This window comes from Oryzias latipes, chromosome 14, assembly GCF_053564925.1.
Source record: "Oryzias latipes strain Hd-rR chromosome 14, Olatipes_Hd-rR_3.1".
In the NCBI taxonomy this organism is placed as follows: domain Eukaryota; kingdom Metazoa; phylum Chordata; class Actinopteri; order Beloniformes; family Adrianichthyidae; genus Oryzias; species Oryzias latipes.
In genome coordinates, this window is record NC_136250.1 from 3050333 (window position 1) to 3078071 (window position 27739).

General features: G+C 44.0%; 1 protein-coding gene across 3 annotated transcripts; it reads left to right on the plus strand.

Annotated features, from left to right (window-relative positions):
- Positions 1–1381: 1381 nt before the first annotated feature.
- On the plus strand, positions 1382–26142 carry LOC101157150 (sialate:O-sulfotransferase 1). 3 transcript variants are annotated; one of them, XM_004076079.5, is made up of 9 exons: positions 1382–1610; positions 2405–3010; positions 10896–11010; positions 15438–15622; positions 18242–18363; positions 19755–19926; positions 20252–20416; positions 20500–20700; positions 25409–26142. In XM_004076079.5, the coding sequence occupies exons 2-9, from the start codon at positions 2629–2631 to the stop codon at positions 25762–25764; spliced, it is 1698 nt and encodes a 565-aa protein (XP_004076127.1). In that variant the 5' UTR covers positions 1382–1610; positions 2405–2628; the 3' UTR covers positions 25765–26142. The 3 variants fall into 3 exon arrangements, with proteins under 3 accessions (XP_004076127.1, XP_078787311.1, XP_020564288.1); XM_078931185.1 differs by lacking the exon at positions 25409–26142 and adding an exon at positions 21386–21665; XM_020708629.3 differs by lacking the exon at positions 10896–11010 and having other exon boundaries at positions 1420–1610.
- The last annotated feature ends 1597 nt before the right edge of the window (positions 26143–27739 follow it).

Here is a 27739-nt window from a genome sequence, read left to right on the forward strand (position 1 = left end):
GAGACACATGCTAGGAGCAGTGTAGCTTTGTGTTAGTGGTAGAGAAGACGGCTTTGTGACGGTTGTGAACTTCTGATGATTTTACACAGCTTCTCAGGACTACGTAGCAGCATTTCCGTCTTCTGCAGTCCGGAGTTTGGGACCACAGCCTCCTTTGGAAGCCCCGCTTCGGACAGAGCTAAACCCGGCCCGCTAGCCTGGAGGCAAAGCTAGTCCAGGGAAGCTTCGAAGCGCAGGAGTAGGAAGTGCTGCTATACAGACCTGAGAAACTCTAAACCATCATATGAATATGTTTCCAGTGGTGTCCAGGCAAAATAAAAGCTGATGTTATTCCCATATATTTACATCCAAGATGCTCATTGCAGCATTGCCCGCATGGAGTTTTAAGTACCTTCATGGCTAATGTTTTTAGCACATATTAACCTAATGCTAACCCGTCTTCCGGGTCCTTGCAGCGAAGAAAAAGAGCACTGACCGCATGGATTTAAAAAATTATGAGTGAGCAGGACCTTTATAATAATCATGACAGTAATAAAGCATATTTAGAAGATAGTCTCCTGCAGATTCCCGCTGAGTGTGTGTTGGTCCAACCAGCAAACGTTTAGCATGGTGAAATCTGCTATAGCTGTTGATGTGGCTCCAGCTGTCCTCGAACAGCAAAATCAGCGCCAAGCTGCAGGAGACTATCTTCTAAATGTGCTTTTATGGTTGTGTTTATTATTGAGGTCCTGCTCACTCATATTTTTTTAAATCGTGCGGTCAGTGTTTTTTTCTTCGCTGCAAGGACCAGAAAGCCAGGTTAGCATTAGGCTATGTGCTAAAAACATTGGCCGTGGAGGAACTTAAAACTCTGTTATCACTTCCATAGTGACCTGCTGGATTTTCTCCACAATGGCTTAGGACATGTTGTACCCGAGACTTTAAGGTTAGGACTTCAGACCAGTGTGGGACTCACACATTACTTTCACCTCTGCTGAAGTATAGCAACAGTTAAACAATATTAATGTATTCACACAACAATTCTTAACCAAACTTTGCTGTTATCAAGTCACTGATGTCTACTGTGGGTCAAGTGTGGAGATCAGATGAGATGCCAGAAGGTTTCTGCGCGTTGGGAGCTGTTCGTGGTGCTGAAGCGCGCGCGGCCCACGGGCGCGTGCCGTCCCGTGCTCTGTTTTGCAAAGTCAAGCCATTAAAACAGGCGGAGTAAACGTTTAGGCGGAAATGCGCAGGGCCGTGGACGTTCAGGCGCTCGGACTTGATTTCACTTTCACTCTCGCGTGCGCGCAAAACGCACGTGCGTCGGAGTTGCGGCAGCCAGGCACGATTCCTACGTGCGCGCGGCGGAGGAGCTGTGACGCGTTGGATCACCAATGCAAATGAGTCTGACGACCCCTCCCCCTCCTCACCAGCACCCGCGCGTTCTGCTCGTGCATTGTTTTCCAGTAGCAGCCTTTTCGGAGCGCCAGCTCCTTCAGGGAGCTCGAGCGTGTGCGCGCGAGGGAGCTTATATAACGGCAGCTCCGGGGAGCCGGGCGCCCCTCCGCGGACACCGAAGCGGGGAGAACAGCGGGGATCGCGGCCGTGGGAACTCCGCGCCGCCGCCGGAGGTAAGCCGGACCGCCTCTGCCGGACGCGGCTAAGATGGAAGACCCGAGCTGCTTTCAGCGGTGATGCGCCTTCATGGTTCATTTGTCTTTCAATTCGCCTTCATCCTCTAAACTCAAACTGGCACGTCTGCCTTTCCTGCGCACGCGCCTGCATGGAGTGATTCTAAACTGGAAGTAAACTTGCGCATCCGGACTCGGTGGGCGACTGTCTAATGTGCAAACTGTTGCTGGTGTTCTCCAGAGCCCACCGCGCCCTGCGTTTCCTTTGAAATGTGTCAGGAAAAGTGTAGCTGAGGAGCAGAAAAGGTGAAGTTCACCTCCCTGCTCCTCCGCTTTGACTGCCAGGCTTCAGCTCCTCCGTCCTATTCATCAGACACATCTGACACTAGTCTTTATCATCCACCACTTACCCCTCTCTCTGTGGACGGAGCCTCCTGATGTTATCATAATCCCCATTTCATAAGAGCCTCTAATGCCCTCAGAGGCAGCTTTCATCAGCTGGCCCGATTTCATCAAATCCATGATTCAGACTGTGAGGAGCAAAGGAGTTTGAGGCAGAAAATCCTCATATTCTGGCTGTGCCAGACCTCAAAGAAGCTTTGAACGTGACCGGTCATTTAAATGCTTTGTTCATTAAGAAATATCAGCAGAGGAAGTGAAACGAACCAAAACCAATGAAGCTGCCACAGAAATGGGTCTGAATGACAGAAACAGGATCAAGCTTGAACGTCTGCTTCATTTTAGCGCTGCTCTTCACATCCTCCTGCTTCTGTTTTCTCTGCTTTGTCCCTCAGATTTATCTCAGGGATTCCCCTGAAGCTGCTGACCACAGGCTGGGATATTAAACTGCCTCTCTTTGTGACTCGGTCATGGTTCCACTGCTGTCCGACTGCTGGGCAACAACAGAGCATTAATAGCACCACAGCTGGATGCTGCAGGTCTTTGTAGAAGGATGAAATTGCTTTCCTGATCGAGGAAATGGCCTTTCAGTGAGGTGAGTGACTGTAAACAGTCAGGTATGGGGGTGCCCCTCTACAAGCTGCACTGCCTGCTGAAGAGGGCTCAGATGCTGCTGCTCTGCCTGGGCATCGCCTATCTGATGGCAGGCAGCATTCTGCTGCTGCAGCGCTCCAGCGTCAGAGTGGCTCAGACAAACCTCGCCAGCCTGCCCCCCCTGCTGTCTCTTGCTGCACCTCCAACCGCCCCCAGGACTGCTGGCCTGGGCATGAGGGCACGTTCAAGATGGGTGGCTGTATCTGGAGGCGGGGCAGGTGCTGCCAGACAAAGACCTTCCTCTCAGATCTTCGGGTTCCAACATTTGCATCGTCACTGGTTTCACACTGCTCTGCCAGAAAGTACAGAGGAGAGATTTTCAGCACGCAGGAGCAGCAGACACAAAGGTAAGGACGTCTGTGCAAACATGCGCTCAGATCTGAGGGGCTTTAACTCCAACTTTAGCTCAGGTCACAAATCAGACATCCCCAAGTCTTGCTGACGCTTTTAGGACAGCCTGATGGACTCAAGCAGGAAATGTTATACATGTCACACCTTCAATTGGTTTGGGTTGCTGAGAAAAGTCACACAATAATTCCAAAAGCTGTTCGTGTGAGGGGGATTTGGCCCAAATGAGATTTGAGACAGACAAGAAAAAAACAAGCAAGGAGAAGAGCTTTGTGTTCTGAAGCACCTGCACCTCCTCACCTCAGTTTCAGAAACTCTGCTCCTCTGGTTCACAGTTTGGGCTTGTTTCTTTCTTTTCTTCAAAATGTCTGTGGCTCTTCTGTCTGCATGCAGACTGCAGTGAACCACACCAGAGTTCACCTGCAGCAGAACACAGGCCCTCTTTCCCAGAGTCCTCTTGTTAGGTCCAGACCAGGGTTCAGGTGGGCTTGACACCTGCCCAGCCCAGAGGATTTGTTGTGGGATAAACACTGTGGAGTGAAAGCATTCTAAAGCCAACAAAAGAAGCATGAAACATGATGAATCTGTGTGCTCATGAAATGAAGTGGAAACGGAAAGCTGCTTTAAACAGACTTACCAACACTTTGGAAAGCTAAAGGAGCATCAGGGATTCCTCAGCATCGCCAAGAACAAACATCTGGTTTCACACATTCAAAATCTATTTAAAACATGTTCTTCTAAACACTGAACTCTGGATCTTCTACAGTTAATAGAGGCACTCTGCAGCGTGTCAGAAGCACACCTCTGCCATCTGAAACGCAGCTTTAGGGGCTTTGACAGGACTAGAATGCAGTCATGACAAAGTGTGAAGCAGATGCATTGTGGGTGTATCTTTGTTCTTTAGCTGAGTTTAAAGTTGCAGTACATAATCTCTCAGTGCTTACAGAACACTCATCAGCCTTCACTCTGTGTCTACGAATAAACGATCCTGACCTCAGAACAGCCAGAAGAGCCTCATCAAAAATGCATAGGACATTATACAGGTGTGTGGAACAGATGCTGCAGATGAGAAGATCTATGCAGACGCGTCAGAAGTAGAGGGAAAAAACAAGCAGGAAGAGCCAGGAAGAAAAAATGATATAATTTGTTTTATAAGTAGCATTCACAATTTAATAAATCTCTTGAGATTCACTCCATTGTTCGACTCCGCCTGCTGCTGCTTTGTCTCTTTTGTTGTGAGGAATTCACTGGAATTACCTCCGGTGAATAACTTTTTCTCTGAGCCCATTCTTAAAAAGTATCCTTTGAGGTCTCATAATCGTTTTTGCAAACAGATAATGGAGCTATCCAAATGAAATATGTAAGCAGGAATTAGATCAGTCTCAGCTCCAACTGTCCAGAAAAAGCTTCAGGAAGCAGGCTGAAGTCCCCCAAGTGTTCTGAGTTTTTCTTGCACAGCAGGTATGCCAGAGACAGACAGAGACAGAAAAAGGACCCAGGTGTGGTTCAAATCACAGCTGAATCCTTTCTGTGTGGAGTTAGCATGTTCTCCTCTGGTTTCCTCCCACAGTCCAAAAACAGGCTTTGTAGGTCATAAAAGATGGATTTTTAAGAAAAGAGTTACTTAACATCTGAGAAAAACATGGTGGTGGCAGTGTGATGGTCTGAGATAATTCTGGACAACATAGGACATGAAAGTTAAGATTTTCCTTGATTTGAAAAAAAGGATCAAATGTGTTACTAATCACATAAGCCAGTATTTTATTCCCGGCAGAATCCATAACGTACCAAACGTTTAAAGACAGACACTTGACTCTTTTACCAACTGGATGAGCTGATTTAATAATACATTCAAATCATTTTTAGAAAGTTTCATTAATGCCTGCAGAGTTTTTTCCAGAAGGATTTAATGCTGCCCGCAGCTCACCAAATGCTAAAATACACCTGTATATACAGCAGGTGTATATACACACAAACACACACACACAAAGATCCACAGGAAAAATAACAAAGACCAGTAAAAGAACTGGAAACAGTTAAAAAGTGGATGTGCATCAAGAAGACATGTAAATGAAGATCTTTCTAAAAGAACTTAAAAGTAGTATTTATGTTGCTCATGATGGCGAGGATGATGACGTGTAGGGCTGCACGATATGAGGAAAACTCGCGATATGCGATATTGGTGATTAATATCGCGATAACGATATAATTTGCGGTATATAAACAAATAGCCAAACAACCAAAAACATCATTTCCATTTCACTGCAACAGTTTAAAAATTATACTCCTAATGACCCTTGTCGACATGGGGTCAAACATCAAACATAAAAGGGCTCATCTGATTGATCAACAAGGTAAACGGGTCCTTCCGATTGGTTAAATGCATAAAGGGATTTATTTCATTTGTTCACTATTTCAGGCTGCCATGAGTTCGTTTTTGCACATTTAAGGTAACCATTTATTGCGATTTTCGCCGTCTTTTGCGGTATGCATATTGCACAGCTTAATGTCGCGATAACGATAAATTTGCGGTATATTGTGCAGGCCTAATGACGTGTGTGGTACTGTCTCACATGTCTCCCCGGACCACAACCGACCCCAAACCTGCCCAAATCATGTCAACCCGCCCAAAGCTATTTCCTGCAAATTCAGATCCAAAACCGCCCAATCGGGCAACACTGTCCGCGTCTCTTATAATGAGAAAAACCTGTGACGTAGCTCCACCCACACGCTGCGGGAGCGTCACGATTTTTAACACACTTTCAGACAAGCGTCAGGTGGCGACTTTGATGGGTGTCATAACAAAAGTGGTGGACATGAATTTTGAACGCAAGAATCAGATTCGGTGTGTGGCTGAACCGTGATCCATACTGATCACGGTTCAGCCACACACCGAATCCATTGCACCCCTAAAAATGAAAAGAAGGATCTTAAAACCAACCTAAAACCTTAAAGCTTTAGTGAGAAATAAGCAGTTTAAAAATAAAGACATAAGAAAAGATAAAAGAACAAAGAATATGTTTAGATAAAATGAAAAACAGCATCAGAACCGTGACCCAAGAATCCTTCTGTGTTTTCGGCATCATCTAAGGCTTTTGGGACGGGGAGTATCTTACTGATGAGTTGATAACAGTCAGACAAACGCCACAGACACACACACGCCCATGAGGGCCAGGCTGCTTTCATGAATGTTAAAGAATCCACTTTTATGCTCTCAGAAACATTCTCAGATTTCAAAAGCTTTTCAAAGATTTGAATTCAAGCGAGTCCTGCTGGGTGAATCTTCCAGGATTAAATCTCAAAGGTTTTGCAGAAGTATTGCACACTTGGAGATGTTTCACCCGCTAGATGCTTCATAGAGGAGTCTACCTCAGTGAAGATTTGAGGTTCAACTGGTGTCTTTTAAAGTAGGGTTTCATGATGCAGATGTAGGGATCAAACAGACTGACTCTTCCATGATAGTAAAGCTGTTTCTGCACTTTCATGTTCATCACAGCACCTCTGTGGAGCTTTTCATGACCATCTTGCTTCTGTAACATTAAATTTAGAGGGAGGCTCTGCTGGAAGGTTTGCTTTTATGTCTTTGTACTCGCCAATGCCATCAGCAGTCTCCTATTCTCCAAGAAGGATCAGCTCCAGGACAGTCAGAGTCCATGAAACCAGCCCTGTGTCAGGCCAAAGAGAAGCATCCCGTCTGGGAGTTCAGACTGTTCCCCTCCCTCAACCCCCTGTCTCTTCTGCCTTCGGCATCTTCTTAACTTTGATTAAAGCAACGACCCGCCCTGCTGTGTGTGTGAGGTGGGTGGTAAATGGGAAATGTGTCTAAAGATCCGTTTTTGTTCGGTGACTTTGGCCGCCTCTGCTTCTGCAGCTGTGGGTTAGAGCTGCTGGGGCTCTCTGGCATGAGCGTCTCGTGACAGAGATGACCAACCTGGAGTCAGTACAGATGGGTTTAACTCAACAAGTCATACCTTACATGTAGATACACGTTTACCAGAAATCCAACTTGCATCTGCTCAACCTCTCTTCCATGAAGCTGCAGCCATTTTTTTAAACTTGTCCTGTCCAACAGCTGAGCAAGCAAATCAGAGCTGAAGGCCTCTTGAGTTGGACAGATTTTACTTTTCCAACAGGGGATTAGGAATCCTTTGACACAAAGGTGTATATTTGACTAAAACCCTTTTGTAATTTAGACTAAACTTTATTTATATTGGTTAAATTTGTATCAGTTTTTGTTGGACTGCACGGATAAGAAGAAGAGGAGAGAAGAAGAGAGAGGAATGTTAGAGAGGAGGAGGTAGGAGGGTGATTATAGAGGGGGGGGGGTAGAATCATAATGCAGCAAGCAAGTTGCTGGAAGTTTATAATCATTACTGACATGTGTAAATGTTAGTCTAGAAGAGGAGGGGGCTGTCCACACACACTCAATGTTGACTTCAAAAATGTTCACATACAAACATGTCAACACGAATGCAATAAAACTACAGTTCACATGCACATGCTAATGCATACAGACCAACACACACATAAAACATGCCATTCAATCGCATATACTATTTGTGCAAAGATGAGATAGCACCTGTGCTCAGGTGAGTGTTTACGTTCTGCTGAGTTAGATGATGGAATGTAAAAAAATAAAGAGGAAGAGTGCCCGGTCATCCCCACACCAAGACCCCCGCAGAAGCAGCAGCGGTAGTTAGGACCCCTCAACACCCACAACAGTATAGCAGATAGAGGAAATCCGCACGCAGGGCAATTACATCCACCACCCAGACCAGGGCCAGCAGGATCGCCAAAGGGGTACCCAATGCCAGAGAACAGGGAGGCACAGAGGCTCCAGTCCAGCCAAAAGAATAACCCCCTGCCGTACCCGGGGGCCTAGAGCGGGGCCCCACTCCGGACAAAGCACTCCAGCCCCAGACGAGCAGCCCACCACCACCAAGGAGTTGTGGGCATCCCCCCATCCCAAGCTACCGAGGCACGTGCCAGAACCCTCCAAGGGAGACCTGCCCCACGCTCCAGGCAGCCAGCCGGAACTCCAGGAGAGAAGGGAGCATGGGCCGGCCACTCCTGCCCAGGAGAAGGACCCACAAGAGAAGGGGGAGTCCCCAAAGAGCATTGTAAACATGGCCGAACCAGGCTCACCCACTGTTGGAATTTTGGCAAGGGGAGGCAAGGACCAGAATCCACTCAACAGGGACACAGACACCCCCAGGCTCAGATGTGATGTGATCCCCGGCTCTTGGTTTTGCCAGAGAACTCAGTGATCCCTCTCCCTGCGTGGAGAGAGGGCTGCCGGGCCCAGGAAGTCAGCACCCAAGGGACACGGCCGCCATTGCCGAGGGCCTGGGACCCCCCACCAGGGATGGGGTAGGGGACAGATTGTCTGAGGTCTCACCTTCCTTTTGTAATGTATGTGTGTGTGTATCTGTGTGTCAGAATGTATATTGCTGAAGGGTAAAGGGTGTGTGTACTAAAGGGTGCAATTGAAATTGGCGGGTAGGACTCTGAGAGGACATCTGCTGATTACTCACAGTGATGTCCAAACGCCCTCTCACCAAGGGGCCCTAAATGTCCAAGCAGCCTTTTTTTAAATCCTTATATTTAGTCTCCTGGAGACGGTTCAGTTTAACTGTCACTTAACTTTAAACATGAATAAACCACTCTTTCAATATTTCATCTAGTTCTTTAAGTCACACTAAGGAAATGTGAACTACATTCAGAAACTTACATTGAAGAAGAATTTGCTGCATGGGCCAGAAGACTCGCATAAACTCATCCTTCGCCATACAATCAGAAAAAAAACAAACCCATCTGGGACCTGAGAGAAAGACGAGAGGAGAAATGTATGTGCCATCCTCCACAGCGAAAGCCGAGCCCACAAAGAAGCCTTTCATGTGTCAGCGTGTGGAGTTTGATGTGTCTGTGTGGTAAAGACAGCGATCACATCAAAGGCAGAGTTTTCTACTCTACCCTAATCTTGTCAGCGCATCATAATGGCCTGCCGAGGCTTATTATAAACGACAATAATACATTTTGCTGTGTGGTTCGTTTCCATTCCAGTAGAATCGCCCAAGTTTAGAACAGCGTTCAAGAAAAGCTACAAAAATCCAAAGATAAATTCAGTGTGTCAGTTATGAATTGGCGCTCACAAAGCGCACTGCTGTGTATAATTACTGCCTGTTAGTGACAGCGACAGTTTGAAGACTGTTTCCAGGAGGCTGTCAGGAGTCAAAGACATGCAGGCAAAGAGCAGAAACAGCTAAAATTAAAGTACTGCCTTTTTTTCAGCAGTTGAAAGCTGTTCTGCAGCATTTGGGAGTAACTGCAGTCACTGCATTCAGGCTCAGCCTGAATTCATGGTCTACACTCATCTGGATAACAGCACAAAGTTTCAATGTCCGTAAGGAAATGTTTAACCTTAGTCAGTTTTTCCTTAAAAGCTGGACTTGATCAAAAAATGTCTAAAGCATGACTGTGAAAGCCACTCCCTATTCCAGGGGAGATGGGAAAACCCGAAGATCCACTGGATTGATGGTGGACGTAAAGTCCAACAGAACCAGCCCTGAGTGAGTGCAGAGGAAAATGAGGAGGTGGGGTCCCAAAGCTGCGGTGGGGTAGCCGCTTGTAAACCAGTGAAAGAAGTTTAAAATAGATTTAAGTGTAATGCACCTGAGTAGATGTTACAACGAGGAGGAGAAAGATGCTGCTGCACCAAAGAAACATTTCCAAAACGGCACTTTTATGACGGTAGCATACCGTCAATAATATTCATGCTTATACCATGGTCCGGTTGAATACTCGATTCTGATTGGCTGCTGGGTATGCGTTAAAACCTGATAACCGCACGGTGAAAAAAGAAGTTCCGGTCGGCTAGCTTAAATGATTTGTATCACTGCGCCGGCTTCTGTAAAACAACCTTTTGCTTCATCATCTGGGCAAAAACAAGCAGTAAGCGATTAACTTTCCCTCTGAATTGATGCTTTATTCAACCCATCGGGACGATCAGCATATATATATCGCCGAATCTTGACTGCAGCGGTGGTGCTGCGCGACGCGGACTATATGTTACGTGATGCGGCGCGATGCGCCGCATCACGTAACATATAGTACGCTGTTTATGAGAAAAGTGATCCAAATCGGGAAAAAAAACAAGAATTAAGGACTAAAACCTGGTTAATATGTATTGCTTTTGTAAGTGACCATGGTATAAGCGGGTTAATGGCCTTCGAAGTGTGCGGTTACTACTTTTTAATGCACTTCGCGGAAGCAACCGTCCGACGCGAAGCGGAGGACGGTTCAGGCTTCCACGGCGTGCGTTAAAAAGTAGTAACCGCACACTTCGTCGGCCATTAACCCTTACATAGATAGTACTGATACGCTTAAGTGAAGGAACAGAAACTGTTGGTTGGGTTTATGGTGTGAAACCGGACTGACCTGATGATCCAAGTGCAGTCGGAGGAACAGGTAGTGGTGATGGGTGTAGGGGGGGAAGCACCTGTGGAAATGGTCATTTGGCTGAGGCAGCAGGATTTGGACATTTCCTCACGCTGGGCAGGACAAATGCTATTTTTCTGGACACCAACCAAGGGTGTCCATGTGTTTGGTCCACAAGAGTTCTGCAAAGATGAAGAAAGAGAAACCTGAATTCTTCCAAAGTCCCTCTATTTATGGGGAGGGGGCCATGACACTTGACCTCAAGGATGACCTTTAGGGCCACCCAGACAAACTGCTACCTCTTCATCTGTGATGGGCCCAGCCACCATGGAGTCTGCAAATCTGTTGGTGGATCTTTTGGTGAATGGAATGGAGACTCCAAACACAACTACAGCAGTCTCCCATATGGAGTAAAGAACTCTGAACGCTGTTTGTGCCTCCATGCAGGGACTTACATGGGATGCTTCCTCCACAATGCCAGTGACCGAGCCCTGGGAGGAACTATGCTGTACGACATGCGTAAAATGACCAGTGCTCTGTGTCAGGACACCTGCTCAGAAAGGTAATGTGTTCACAGAAAGCCTGCTGTGTGGGGAAATGTTCTGCATCAGAGTGGGCCTCATGAAGGGCTCCTGTGTTCGTAGCTAGCAGAGGGGCAGGTGGCCAGGAGACAGGCACAGATGAGGGGCGGAAAGATGTGTGTGCGTTTCTGTGTATGTGTGTGCGCATGTGGACATAGGGAGTAAACACAATGAATGACTGCCACGGTCAGGGCAATAGGTTAGAGGCCTTTGCATGAAATGTACCTAAAAGGTCAGTGGACGTTGAATTAACAACAGACCTCATGAAAACTTATAAGAATCATCTAAAGCAGTGTTTTTCAACCTTTTTTGAGCCACGGCACACTTTAACCTTGTCAAAAATCCCGCAGCACACCAGCATCCAAAAAAATAGATAAATAAAAATAAAAGAAAAAGCTCAGTCTGTATTGATCTACAGCCGCTCTGCAATCTCACATGCATTTTTGTGATAATTGTTGCAGAAAACGCTGGAAGCTGCAGCTGTTTTTTCTAAAAGATGTATTAAAAATTAAGTCAAAAGATTCAAAAACTGTTTGATGTGTGTTGGTTGTTTTAAGACGTTAAGAGGAGAGACTCATTGTGCGCTAAGACAGTCACTTTACTGCATCATGGGAGATGTAGTGCCCGTAATCCGCCGACCGCAGAAAGACCAGCGTCTTTGAGCTTCATGGTTTTGTTCACGTGTTCCAGTCTGATACCAGATTCTGTGGAAAGCTACACCGCTAAAGACGAGCTTTAGCTGGTATTTTTGTTAGAACAGAGAGACTTTTTTGCGCTAAATCGAAACAAGGAAGTGAATACTTTAACCACTTCTGATTGGTCAGACTGATGACATGTGATTAAGCCTTCAAGAATGATTGGTGGAGACAGTTAAAGGGGCGGGACTTTTCCTTACATAGTTATAGCTGCAGCTAAATCGCGGTATCCCGTTATTCTTATCAAAATGTCTTTAATAGAATCATATAAACACAAAGAAAAACTAATTTTATGATATTTCATATTCTTAACTTCTCAGTGTTTTATCAGGGCCTGTTTGGATGAACACAGAGCTGATATCCTGGAGATGATAATTGCTTTTAGATCAGTTAATGAGGGCAATTTCCCACAGCACACTTGACCATCTCCCACGGCAGACTAGTGTGCCGCGGCACACTGGTTGAAAAACACTGATCTAAAGCACCCCCCACCACACACACACTTGAGATATAAACATAGACCCACTCCAATGAAAATGGTGTTTTTAACAGGTTATTGTAGCTTTTTTTCTGATGATGGATGACATATATACAAAAAAATTAAGACTAAAGTTGCATTTCTGAGCATTCATTCATTCATTCATTCATTCATTCATTCATTCATTCATTCATTCATTCATTCATCTTCTTCCGTTTTATCCCTTTCGGGGTCACGGGGCTGCTGGAGCCTATCCCGGCCACTTATGGGCGAAGGCAGCGGACACCATGAACAGGTCGCCAGTCTGTCACAATCATTTTTTCAAATGATTGTGAATCAGTAACAGATGAAAAAGATCATATTTGTAACAAACAAACTACAACAGGCTGTCCGCTCTACTTTATTCTGATGCATCCACTTGCTGACAAATAGATCCATGAACGTCTTTGTTTTCTTCGTCTGAGCTGGCATCTGGATCTAAACTCCAAAACCCTCCAATGTTGCTCACCATTTTTGTTTCACCTCTTGGGGGTGTGAGGGGCTGTAAGCTGGTAGGTAAGAGTGTAAACAAAGGAATGAGGGGATGGCGTTGCTTTGCGTTAACAGTCCCGCCCACAACTCAGAAACAAATTTCTGATAAGCTCCAGCCGATCTGTAGAAACGATGTCCTAGAAAACAACACAGGCTGAAAGCGGCATAATCATAATTAAAAACCACTGCGACACTTTGAGCATAGATCAAAAGACGATCGGAGTGAGACTTTAAAATCTGAGCACAGGGACTGCAGCTCCACTACACAGAGCAGCAGGCAGCTGATGGGCAAAGTCAGTGCTAACATCCCAATTACACCGACTGCACCAACTACCCTCCACAAACCCACCCCACAAACAAGCCACCCCCCCCCCCGTGTTGGGAAGGCCAGTGCGATCGTTACCAGAGCAAGCCAATTACTGCAAAGAGCAAAAGTAAAAAGTCAGAGCAATTTATGATGAAGCTTCAAATGTTGTTCATGAAAAGGTCAGTTCTGATGAGGCCTGTGTCTTTCCCATGGTGGGGGGGAGGGGGAGCGGGGGGCGGCGAGTCACAATCACCTGGATGTGTCAGGTATAGATCAGGACTGACTGCAGGTCAGTCAGGGGAGGGGCTACAGTCAGGGGACGGGAGGCAGAGGGATTTATCTGCAGTCTTCCTGACAATAGTGCAGTGTCATTCTAACTAGCAGCCTTCTCCTCCTTTTAACCTGAAAAGACCCAAGCTAATATTTGAGCTAACTCTCTACATGTCACATGGAGTCAGTTTAGCAGAATTCACTTCTGTGGTAATCTAACCCTAATGTGAACACCAAATATGAAGAGATTAAAGAAATGCTGCTCTCATTCTGGCACTGGATGAGCTGAAGCTGTCATGTTGATAGGGTGGGGTTCTCCTCTGGGATTTAGTTCTCTGCTGATAGAGGGGACCCCCCCCCCCCCCCCCCCTCCACACAACTCAGTCAGTTAAGAATGAAAATGAGCAGAGAGGGGATTTTGAGCTGAAGTTTGGAAGCTCTTTGACAGTTTCTGAGCAGAGAAGTGTCCATCATTTTCAGATCAGATAATGGATTGGTGCCTCACAGTTCTCAAGAGCATCAGGAGCAGAACTGCATGGTGCCTCTACAATAACCATGGAAACCAGATGTGGGGCTTTAGGGAAAAGCAAGTCATTTCACAATCAGATTTTTGGATGAGGTTTTGGGGTTTGTCTGCTCTTCAGATATTACTCTTGTGTCAAACTCATGTTTAAAAGTCTGTGTTTTACTGTCTCAGAAAGGATTTAACTGTCTGTACAGCAACAACATGTTGTGACGCAAGGTTGGTGCAGGAGACGGGAGGCAGGTGGTTTTTTAATACAACAAAAAGCACTGCCAAGCAGGGAAACCAAAGAAGCAACTGTTGGTGTAAACAGGCTGACAGGGAAGCAGACAATATGGACCAGCAGAAGAGGAAGGCTGAGACAAGACATGTATTAGGGAAGGCCCGTTTGACACCGACGTTTCGGAGAGCGGTTCACCTTCATGAAATACGAATGAATCCCGAACGTTTCCCGACCAGTTCTATCATTTCCCCTGTATCAGAATCAGCGTCAGTTCATTGCACTTTACCATAGTAACTGGTAAAAAACATACTGTGGCTCAGGATCGTTCCAACTCGATTTCTCTGAATAAAACAACACACTATGAACATTGTGTATAAAAAAATACTTTGATGAATCTACAATGGCACTACAAATCAGTATCAAAAGAGATGCCTCAGTGGAAAAGTCAATGGGATGTGCATCCTGAAGACCACGGTTCAAGACCAGTATTAACATTATATTAAATATTACCATTTTTGTCTTTTTTCTCTTTTGCTTTGCATTTATTTTCTTCATGTGATGTGTGTTTTGCTGTGTCAAGCACTTCTCACAGAAAACATCACATGTGGTGTTTTTTTATATATATTTTTTTTCTAATCATCATCAACAACATTGTTTTGTTTTACGCTTTTTCATCATCATTTCCACATTGAAGTGTTACAAGGAGCTTAGTTGAAGCACATGATATACATCCAGTCCGCCACCAGATGCCGCTGTTCTGTGTGGTTTCATAGCCCTGAATGGGTGGTTCATTTTTCCGGCATAATTACATGAACCCCAAGGGAAGCTTCATGGGGCTTCTATTCCCATCCCTAACATGTATGCTCACAGGACTGATGAGACAGCGCTGCAAACCATCAGGGGAGAATGGGACAAGGGAAGTCAAACTCACACAAAGACAAGCAGGAAGAAACCTTCAAAATAAGACAGGAAGTTAAATCAACAAAAACAGAACCCAAACCACTACACAACATGCTCTCATCGGTCTGCTGCATCTTTCCTTTGGAACATAGATTTATTTTGTCCTTGCTGCTTTAAGAGATAAGCCATGGTGTTACAGGATAGAATTGTGTTACTGTCCCACTGAAAGTAAAGAAACCACTGACACTTTTTTCTGTTTCCTCCAACAAATGAACTGATATTTAAGTAAAACTCCTATAAATGCCATCAAGTTGGCGAAAGGAGAGTTTGTTTTTACTGCTTGTCTAACGAAAATATGAAGCAGTGAGAAGATCACAGACGTAACAGCTGTGGTTCTGGACTGCCTTCAGTGAAGCTGTGTGTGTGTGCGTGTGTGTGTGTTTGTGTGTGTGTGTGCATGTGTGTGCATGGGTCTGATCAGTGGGTACCAGTTTGCAGGTCTGGAGTACGGCGCTGAGTGTCACTGTGGGAACCATATCAGCAGTCCACCGGCTCCAGAGGAGGACTGTAATCTGGTATGCCGTGGAGAGAGGGGGTCTCCCTGTGGTGGTGTGGGTCGTCTCTCCATTTATAAGGTGGAGCAGCAGCTGCCAGGCCAGAGAAAGTGTGAGTCAGCGTTTCTCCAAGCATCTCAGTGCTTTTTTTGTTATTTTGCCCGTCACATTTTGATGAAGCCAAAGGGCAGGCATCATCTGGAGACTGATGGGATCTGTCCAAAGCACTTTGATAACAGAATTACTGAAAGACAACAACCCCTGTAGCCTAAACTCTGACTCAGCGGCACTCCTGTGAACCAGGCAGCTGAGCCCATAAAGCCAGTCATCTAATTCAAACACCCAGAGAACCCAAACTGTTCCTGAGGGGCACGGTTGAGTGTCGAAAATCAAATTTAAAGACTAAAGCTTCGTTTCCGCTGAGCGGAACAGTCCAGTCTAGTATTTTGAGCGTTTCCCTTATAAAATGGTCCCATTGAGCCAGACCAAACTGTACCGTTTTTAATCCTGGTGTTATCTTAGATGACCCCCCCCCCCCCCCCCCCCTTACATTGACGTGTTCTCCCTACCATGACAAAGGTGGATGAAGGTGGAAAGATTTCATGTAATCCATGGACACCAGTGAAGATCACAAATCATTGAAGAAAAAAGGTTCAGAGCTCTGTCTAGTGGGTCTAGATGACCCAACTCCCAATGGTAAAGTGCCTAGGATAGCACAAGGGTTACACCCCCTTGGGTTGTAGATCCATAGAAAAATGGAACGGACTGGTTGGGGCAGAGCTACTGTTTAAACCCACCGATTGGCTGAAGGTTTTCACAACCAAAGAAAGCTCCAAGATAGCAGCTGGATTCCTCTTCGCTGGCCGCCCAAGCAGCATTAAATGCTTCGTGTTTACAAAGTACCGAAAGCCAAGTGGAAATGAATTTATACACCGGTATTACAGCCGTGTCCAATCCAAAACACACTTTAGGTCGTCGGCCGAACAGGATAAACATTTACTAAACAAACAAAAGCTAAACTTTTAAAACTTTAAAACTTACATTTTTGAACCTAAATATGAATAAAAACAGACAGGAATATTAATCCAGAATAAATAACTTTAACCTTAAATAACATAATATTTTGCTCTTCATAAAAATACTGTATATTCTGTCAAAATTATACAAATATGAACAGAGCAAACAAAGCTCGGAAACAAAAATAACATTTGTGCTTTCCAGCAAAAAAAAAATCAAATCATCTGTTTTTCTTTGTTCTTGTGTCGTTTTATCAGAGCTGGTCTCCTGGCATCGTTTTTAGCATTAAATTCATTTCTGTTTAGTATGTGACGTCCTGTGTGTGTTTTTGTGAAACCTGATTTGATTTTTAAAAACCTCTTATTGTGAATATCATTGTTAAGTGTTCATAAGACATTTATTCATCTTCTCCCGTTTATTCCCTTTCGGGGTCACGGGGCTGCTGGAGCCTATCACTTGTGGGCGAAGGCAGGGAAAGTCTGTCGCAGGGTAGTTTATAAAACATTAAAAACCAAAAATAAATGACCTTTCACAATATATTTGGTGTTTTCCTAATTTTATGCAACACCAACAGTAAAAATCCTCTTAAAAAACGTCTTTACATTCATAAACTAATGATCATCTGTTGAGCCTATATTCTAATATTTCTAAAAGCTCAGCTGTTTTACTGCTTTTATCCCCTTCTGTCTTTTAGTGCAGCCTGATGACAGGTACTAACAAAATAAACAACAGGCAAACGTGAAAAACATGTAATATGGAAAATAATGATTTGTAATACAAATGTCTACAATAGCTACTCTGAGTAAACTAAAGGACCGCAATCCTGAGGGACGGCACAAACGAGGCTACGCCGCCCCTGTTTCGCCTTACTGCCTGAGCTGTACTTGTAAAGGAAACACGTAAAATACAATGATTCTGAGAATAAAAATGATTACAAGTCATCCATGTAAACTGCACTTACAGAACAGATTAGTGGACACATTTTGATTTCATCAGCAGCAGAGAAACGTTGAGAGAAGGATGGAAACCTTTGGAGTAGGAATTACTTCCAGATAGTTCTGTTTCCCGTGTGCATCACACATCTGTACACGTACGCCAGTGGCTGAGGGACATGCTTGAACAGCTGCACGCCACAGCTTTTGAACACTTCTACATCAAAATAGTTAGACACTTATCATCCACCTGCAGATAACAACTGTGATAATACAATGAGTGAGCTCATATGAAAGCAGCAAAGCAAAAAAGGGATCTGTCCTTCACAGATTCTGAATGTTAAAAAAGTGTAGGAGGACTTAAGTTCATCATAGGAACATCTTAACCTCAACCATGAGAATAAATCCTCTGTGGAAGAAAAGGACAACATAAATGCAGCTGTTTAAAAATAAACTCAAAGAGAAACAGGAGTCATGTGACACACGACGACACAGAAACACTAACAACATGAGGAATCGCACACACAGGTCTGGATATATCCAGGTGTATGCACGTCTGTGTAATTCTGGTGAAGATGTAGATGTTATAAAGAAAGTCATCATTAAATACAGCATCAGCATTCATGGCTGGTAGCTTTGGAGATGAGCAGCTGAGTCATGAAGAATGATCACTGCAGTCGTTTTACTGTATGTGTTTCTGAAAGTCACATGTGGTTTCTCCTGCTTTCGTGGGCTCTTTGTCATATGCTGACATGTTTCTGTCTGTTTTTTCTTCTCTGCAGTCAGAAACATTCACTATCACGGTTGCTTTGAGTTTAAGAGCAGCTCCATCTGCTCCTTCCCCATCCACTCTGTCCAGCCTAACCTGACCACACAGTCCTGCATGGAGATCTGCACCGACAAGGTTTGAATTACTGCTCCAGGAAATGATCACAGACCCATGACGACAAATGGGATGTTCCATTCAGTTATTTTATGCTCTTTTAAACAGCTAATCATGTATAGGACACAAATATCTTATTATTTATCTACCAGCTGAACATGAACATTTGTTTTAGCAAAACATTTGACTAAATTGTTATATGTTGGCAAAAACTACAGCCTAGAGGTCAAAGTCCTAACTCTCCAGGTTTCTGTGTATGATCTTACCCTCTAGGCACAGGATGTTTATTAGATAAATAATAGACATCTATCTCTGTGGTGCAGTGGTTAGCGCTCTTGCCTCACAGCAAGAAAGTCCCTGGTTCAAGTCCTGGCTGGGGGACATGAAAAAACACAACATCAGTGGGGGACCTTTCTGTGTGGAGTTTGCATGTTCTCCCTGTGCATGCGTGGGTTTTCTCCGGGGTCTCACCATCCAAAAACACCCTTCATTGGTTAATCTAAATTGTCCACAGGTGTGAATGTGAGAGAGAGTGAATGGATGTGTGATGTGTGCACAAAAATTAGATTATTCATTGATCTTCTAATCTGTTTTTCCCTTTCGGGATCACAGGGCTGATATTAACGCAATGATAATAAATATTAAACAAAATAATATTAACGTAATAAAAAAGATAATGCTCTAATTAGTCTGTAATTATTTAATCCAGATTAATGCGATAATGAGAGAACCCTAGTTTTTTATGATTCCTTCTTCCTCAGATTTACACTGTGTGAGTTTTTCCTTGACACACACACAGCTAACGTGGTGTCCTCCATTTAGTTCACTTTTGTCTGTGTTCACACTGAAGTGAAGCACAGCAGAGCTCATCTCATTCTCAGAAGGACCAGAGTTCAAAGAACCCATAGAACCATCAGAGGAATCAAAGGGATGAAATGGAGCTGCAAGGCGTGAATGTGACCCTGGATTGTTGGGCGTGGCCCACTCCTTCCTGATGTATGAGAGCTGGGGAAGCTCCATCATGGCAGCATGATGAAAGGAAAAGGGAATGAATTCCCTTTTCCTTCCATCCATTCTGGATAGAACAAAGCTGTGAAAAAAAACCTGCAGCAACGTACACCAGATTCACCAGATTTGCACAGCTTCAAAATTTCAAACAAGCTTCTTCCAACTGTAGGTGGTGGACATGCCAGTATGGAGTAGTGACAGTCCAGCACGGAATGATTTCCATGAGAATTCTGACCTGTTGGTTAAAAATATACCACACAGTTTTTGATTGAACAAACAGCAGAAAATGATCATCCTCCAAAAGTGCAAAGCAAAGATTGTGACGTGAGCAGGCGTGTAATGCTTGTTGGAGCATAGGTGTGAGGAGCAGAAATCCCATGATGCTTTGTGCTTTTGGTTTCCAGGAGCTCCCGCTGGCCGTCTTCAAGAAGCCCCATTGTTTCTGCACGCGGACGTCGCCTCTGTTCAGCCTCACTCGGCAGCTGGACAACCTGCGGTGCGCTCTGAACCACAGCTCCTCCTCCACAGCCCCAGCTGAGGGGGGTTATTACCACGTGTACCACACTCCTGTGCTGGGTGAGAGTCTCAGTTGCTTTTGTTCAGAGGGCAAAAGCAGTGCTGTTTTTTTTCCTCTATTTACTCCGTCTGTCAGACGAGGCTTTGGTAAAATACTACTAGTCTGACACGGTTTCTCAGTGTAGTTTAGCTGTCAGGGCAGCAGCTCTGAATAGCCACAGAGAGGAAAGAACACCTGAAAGCATCTTTCAGATCAAATTTCCTGACATCTGGACTCTGATATGTTTAGTTTTGTTGCGATGGGGGTTCAGCTTCATCTGTCTGTCTTTCCTTGTCTTAAACCTGCAGTGGAGGCCACAGAAATAACAAAATGCTATTTTCTCAGACTCCAGGTGCAAAGAGAGGATGTTTCTGCCTCACAGATCCTCCTCCCTGGTGGCGCTCTCCAGTTTTCCAGGTGCAGGCAACACTTGGGTCCGTCACCTGATTGAGCTGGTGACAGGGTACTATACTGGCAGCTTCTACTTTGATGGCACCTTGTTCAACAGAGGTAGAAATCTGCTGATTGCCTGAAAACACATCTGCAAACATCAGAGCTCTAAAAGTATTTTTAAATTTGACCCTGGAAACCAGGTTTTAAGGGTGAGAAGGACTACTGGAGGAGCGGCCGCAGCATCTGTGTGAAGACCCATGAGAGCGGTCAGAGGGAGATAGAGATGTTCGACTCCGCCATCCTGCTGATCAGAAACCCGTACCGCTCCCTAATGGCAGAATTCAACCGCAAGTGTGCAGGACACCTGGGACACGCCTCAGACGCTCAGTGGAGCAGCAAAGGTAACCCCTGCCATCCAGAAGTCATGTCTGTGCTGAAGGACCATGAATGAGACAGGATATTATTTAAATAACAACATTTTAGCAGATGAAAACTCATAAAACCATCAAAGAGTATGCTCATGTGTCTCTCAAAGTTTGTAGTTGTTAATAAAGTGTTTTCATGCTAGAATATTTAGCAAGAAATCAGCATCACTTATAATCATTTTGACCTTGTTTAATGTTTGAGCTCAGTTGAGCTAGTATTATTATTATTATAAGTATGCACTCTGTTGTTTGTTTAATTGAAAACTTCCGCCCACGGATGACAGAGGCAACGCGACCCAACATTCCACACACAGCATCACAAACTCCTCAAAGTCTGCTAGCATATTTGTGAGTTTCAGTGGCGGACCGTGCATTACACACCCGGGCCCTCAGTCGTGCTACGTCTGAATCACTCAACCCCTCATTATCATTTTACGATGCAGAAACCAGCTTTGCATTGCAACAGTATTACAATAAAGGCATCTAAAGAAACTGAATAAACAAAGCAGTAAACAAATCTGGTTGTGCAACTACAGCCAGCAAAAAACATCCAAACAACCACATAAATTTAGAATATTATTTATTATATTTATCATTTCACTCATGAAAACATCGGATTATTTGTACACAAAATCCATCCTCCTCTCTTTCTCAAAAACAGTTCAATCATCCAATCGACGCAGTGGACGAGGGGACGGTCACCGCCAAACACACAAATCTGGACAGCTACTTCATGATTCACTCAGATTTTTCTGATGAAGAAAGTCAAATAGATCAGTGGGAGATGTTCCTGCTAAATCCTCCACGGATACATTACAGTCATCTCTGTTTTTAACTGAGACGGATCAAAAAGTGCTCAAACTGGACAAGGCTGCATGAGACTTCCTGAAACTTCTGTCCAATCAGGTCTGAATACTGTGACGTTGTCTAAGCCTGGCAGAAGACCCTGCTGACACCAACTCGAAATCTGATTGGTTGAAAGAAATGAATGACCAACATTGATTTTGCATTACGGGACCTGCAGAACTGATAGTGAAGGCCTCTTTAGCTCTGACCCTTCCTGGGAACAGAGGACAGCTGAAATGTGATTGGTTAAATGCTCCAATGTGAAAATCCGTCTGTCTGGAAGCAGCATAACCATCATAAACACAATAAAAGGAAATGGGCAGACCATTTGGAATGATTTAATGAGTATGCATTAGGGCTGCACGATACGAGGAAAACTCGCGATATGCAACATTAGTGATCAATATTGTGATGACGATATACAGTAACTTGCGATAAATGAACAAATAGCAATAACAACAAAAACATTTCTATTTCACTGCAAAAGTTTAATTTAATTAAGAGTCAAAATACCTTAAATTATTCTCCAAATGACCCTCGTCTAATTAGGAGGGCAACATCTAACGTAAAAGCTCCAAAAACTCTCGCATTCATGTGATGCTGCGGAAGTTTCTGTGTAAGTTTCTACAACCATTTTCAGGCTTTACGTACAAAACGTGCGTTCAGTGAATCCAAACCAGTTGAAGTTTGACCAATCAGAAACTTGGATTTAGAAGTGATGTACGGATGGCGTCCTTTTTAATTGACAGAAATGCCAAATGTTTAAAAATTTCATCATGGAGGAGAAATTAATAACCCTTGTGCTATTTTAGATGACCCCCCCCCCCCTTTCATTGATGTGTTCTCCCTACCATGACAAAGGTGGATAAAGGTGGAAAGATTTCATGTAATCCATGGACACCAGTGAAGATCACAAATCATTGAAGAAAAAAGGTTCAGAGCACTGTCTAGTGGGTCTAGATGACCCAACTCCCAATGGTAAAGTGCCTAGGATAGCACAAGGGTTAATTGCGGTTCGTGTCCGGCCATAATTCTACTACACCAAGTCTTTCATACATCAAAATAAAGCTGTGAAAGAAAACAAGAAGAAAACACCTGGAGCAAGGTTCACCAGATTCACCAGGTTTGCACAGCTTTAACATTTCAAACCAAGCTTCTTCCAACTGTAGGTGGTGGACATGCGCTGGTATCGGTAGTGACAGTCCAGGATGAGCTCCATGGGCAAGTTGTTCAAAAAGTTTAATCTGGATCAAAATGATCCGGATTTGGAAATCACATTTTTTCCTATGCAGGATCAGGTAATCCGTCTTACTTTTATGCCGGTTTTTCAAAGCAACATTGGACTGGATCACCCTGATCCAGATACACAGTTTTCAAGATTACCAAATCCAGATTACCTGTGCTCTAAATGGGACAACATATCACAACACGGGCTACCAGCTATGTAAAGAACAGGTAGAAGAGCCAACATGGGGTCACTGTAAGAGTTTGTTATTCTGAGACAAAACACAAAAATAACAAACATCCACTTCCATTCATAATTTCTTTTATGACCCCTCATCTGAGTCACAAAAAATAAAAACAAATATACATTAACAAATACATTGTGGATATTTTGAAAACGTCTTAAATAAAATGGCTAAATGTCCGATAGTTAACAAAATAAAGAATGTTCAGGGAGTTTTTTAATCTGAGGAGGAGAGACCAGCATTTGCAAGCTCTGCTTTTAGGAGGCGGATCTGCAGTTCTGCTTTGGTTGTCTTTACTTTACTGAATAGCTTAATTGGTAGCCTATGTCTACTGTATCTACTTCATCACTGTTACAACGGTTACACAAGTCAAGTGCAAAATATAAATAAAAGTATAAACACTAAATGAAAAAAACGTATTATTTGACCAATTTTAAAGTTTTTCTACATTTCCCTCCTGGAATCCCCCTTTAAATCCTACACCCTGTTGAGATCAGGATAATCCATTTTTTTTTGGATAAAAGTTATCCAAATCCTACTGACAAGTTTTGAACAACACAAACTGAAGGTTTGATCCAGATTAGAACTAGGATTGGATTCTGTGATCTAATCTGATTTCAGATTCCTTCTTTCCCTTTTGAACAACCCATTTTCAAGATTTGATCCAATCCGATCACCAAAATCCAATCAGCTTACCTTTGAACAACTGGCCCCATATGCTAAATGCTCGTCACATGCCCAATGTGAATGTAGCAGAGTTTGTGGATCAGCTGACTGTGGAGCCTCATGCTTTACAGCGACTAAATGAGTCTGAGGAAAGGATGATGGGAAGATTGACCGGAAGTATGTAAGAACTGGACTGAGTGAGCCCTTGCCTCAAGCATTTCAAACAGGAAGTACCCGCTGGCTCCAAGAAGCCAAAATCCCCTGGTCTATAATAGAGAAATGAACGGCTGTTACTCTGTCATTCTGGATGTAATACCTTTTATTAACATGTTCTTGATAATCCTCATTAATTTATATTATTTCTTGCCAGTTATTCAAGTTATAAACTGACCAATCAGTATCCTCAGTACAAATAGATGGAGCCTCCTGTTCCCCACGTCCGATGTTCAAGATGTTCAAAGTGTTTGATTGACAGATTTTGTGTAGGCCACTTTCAAGTGGTAGGGGTGTGGACTTCCAACAATCTCACTCCTGAATGGTGAGACTGGTTGCAATAGAAACAATGACTCAGGCTGACTTGGACCAATCACTGCTTATTGACGTCGTCTGGCTCCAAATAGCCCAAAAAAAAAGGCGTTTGAACTGACTTCATTTGGTTGGACCCTGAATTAACCATTATCTGTGGGTGACGTCACACTCACTCACTCCAGTTCACTGATACGGTCAATGGAAGCCAATAGTTGTAAGGAAAAGAGAGCCACGCTGCAGGTTTCTGAGGGAGGTGCATGTGGAACACTAACAGGAAGAAAACACGAGCCTAAAGGCCCGTACACACCGGGATGAATATTCGCCAGCGTTTTTCGCCACGTTTTTTGTGTTCACACCCAGGCGATTTTCGCTGACGATGAGCCGAGCGAACATGCAATTTCATTCCCTGACATTAGATGGCGCTTAATGTAAAACAGAAATACTCCTGTACACAAGGTGGCGCTGCGCAACTTTACGCTACAACTTTCTTAAAGTCGCTTTTCACTCAGAAGAAGAGAGCAAGTATTTACGCGCTTGTCAGAATCATAAAAGAAAACATGAATATTTCCAGCACCAGTAGCTCTAGCTCCAGTTCCAGCGATGAAGAAATTATTGTTCTATTGAATGATGAAAGACGCCGGAAAAGACGCCGATTTTGGGTACATCCCATAGTTACGAGAAGAGAAGAACATGGAGAGTTTTATCGACTGGTACCAGAGCTAAAAATGTAACATGAGCGTTTTCGGGGATATTTTAGAATGTCCGTCCTTATTTCTTCGCGGCAGTGTAGACGCTACTTGGCGTCTATCTTCTTCGCTGGTATGTGTGCTCAGAAAGGCAGTTTTGTGTTTGAGCGCCCCCAAGTTGTGTTTTACTGTAACTTCAGAAGCTCCAGACACGTGTGCAAAAGCGCCATTATCATTGGTCGTATAGTTTTTGACGCGGCGCGTCAAACCAAAAAATCGAACCCGAGGCGTTTTTAAAAAAATGACGCTTTTACGCGAGGCGTTTTTCGCATCGGTGTGCACACTCTCATTGGTGCCTTTTGTTTAGTCACGAGGCGTTAAACGTCGACGAATATCGCGCGCAAAATTTGTCCCGGTGTGTGCGGGCTTTAAAACATGAACTTCCAAGAAAAATCAGTAGATAACAGTCATGTTCTTCTTGCCCTGCAGAGTGGCCAGCATTTGTCTCAAGCTACGCCCCCTGGTGGGCATCTCACGCTCTGAGCTGGCTGAAGTTTGGGCGTCGCCTCCTCGTGGTTCATTACGAGGAGCTGCAGAAAGCTCTTCTGCCGCAGCTTCGTCTCATCACAGCCTTCCTGAATGTTAGCGTCACAGAGGAGAGGCTGCTGTGTGCACAGTGCAACCAAGACGGACACTTCAAACGCTCAGGGGGTCCACAGCCGACCTTTGACCCGTTCACCCCTGACATGAAACAGATGATTGACTCCTTTATTCACACTGTTGATCAGGCCCTGAGGAGCAGAAACTTCAGTGGACTTCCAGAGGATTACAGTCCCACAAGATGATGTGCAGACGTTCCACAGCTGCTCGAGACTGATGAATCTAAGAGGCCCTCTCTCAGGCACACTGTGATCCGCTGTGGGATCACGGAGGACCAGGACAGGTCACTGCAGGGACATTTCATACTACTGCTCTACAGTGACCGGTCACGAGGCTCCGACACACTTGGAGGACTTGAAGTGATTTCTGGGGCTACAGTATTTCAGGAGGAAGAGGGTTTCTCTGAGCCCTGGCATCTTCATTACAGAAACGTGTAGTTTTAGTTTGCTTTGTTTTATTTGAAATAGCCAGTCATATTCACACACAGTGTAAGACCTCAGTGATGCCTGTTGGAACCGGTCCTGAACCGTTTGGATTCATTAAATCCTTTTGAAGAAAGTGAAGCGTTGTGTGTCTGAAACCTTCATGGATCAGGTTTGTGCAGCAGTATCACAAAACAGTGAAGAAAAGCTACCAACACTGCCACCTGCTGGTGGTGTACAGACACTGCACTGTAGAGGCCTGCATGTTTTCAACAACAGCTGTAAGAGGGAGTGGGAGGGAGAGAAGAACGTATTTATTACAAAATGGTTGTAGAGGCCCCCAGCATTCAGGGGTCAATCTTTGGATTCAGACAGAAAGCAGTGATACAAACAAACTGCAGATTCATCTGGATGTTCTCGTTTCATACCTTCCTAAAGATCAAAAACAAAACAAATGCCTTCCTATTTTTAATGAATCTGTCTGAGGCTTTACCCTTCCAGAGGTTTCTTGTTTTTCTGGTATCAGCCAACATTCTATGCTGTGCAGAAGCAGATGGGGTGCCATAGGATTTATTAAAATTTAGAGGGAAACATCTTTTAATAAACCACTTTTACCAGGCAGACCTGCACCACGGTCACCATGACAGGCGGGTAAGGAGCAACAGAGTACAAACCCTGAGTACAGACCTGATCCTAGGTACCACAAAGGGTGTCACTGCGAATCTTCACTTCACCATTGAAAAACTTGGTTTCTGGATTGGAAAATTTACATAAAATGTATACATATTTACATATTTATTATACTTTGATTTCGATTTGGAACCATGTACAGTGGACTTACCGGTCATTTGTGAGCTAATGGCAGCTTTCCCATGACTTTGGATCAGTTTCACAGCTTTATGAAAAGGTACAAGACAAATTAGGTCCCAAAAACCCCCCCTAAACATTGAGGACACTGGATGAAACCCCCAATGTTCGCCGTTGCAGACCCGAGTCTCACATCACAATGTAATTGAAAATACAAAATGACAAGAATGACATGATTCTGGAGGATAATACAGTATAATAAACTGCACTCGTAAAGCATGTAATAACATAAAATGAACAATCTTCTAAAACGTAAAAGAAAATGCAAAATCAGTTCAGTGATGTCCTGTGACAAATTGGTGGTGTTTAGAGCACAGTTGAGGAAGCTGTGGCATTGAAAAAGATAACAAAACAACCTTCATTTAGCTACCTGTGATTACCAACCTTTCCCACTGTTTTCTGGCCGCAAAAATAAGGCAATCAGCAAGATCGTTCAGAACTGGAAGCTCTAGCGTCAAACCTATCTGGACCTTAGAAATTTGTTGCAATCCCTACTGATCCAAACAGGTGTATTGATTAGGGCTGGGTTGATAAGAACAATGTATTGATCTGAATCAATCCAAGCTTAATAAATCAATGATCGATCCATAAAAGTACAGATCGATCTTTTATGTCTTTCGTTTTCCAGACACCTAACGCATAACTGCAGTAAAGCCAAAGCCTGCTAGCTTGATGCTGAATTATGATGGAATTTCCCATAGAAATGCTAATGCTAATGCTTGGTGGACCTAAACACAGATGGCTAATGTTACAGTATGTGAATTGTATCAGAGTGACATGAATATCTTCACAACATATATAAGTTATCATTGTATTTCTATAAAAATATATAAAAATGTCTAAATTAAAAATAGAATTGAATCAAATCGAG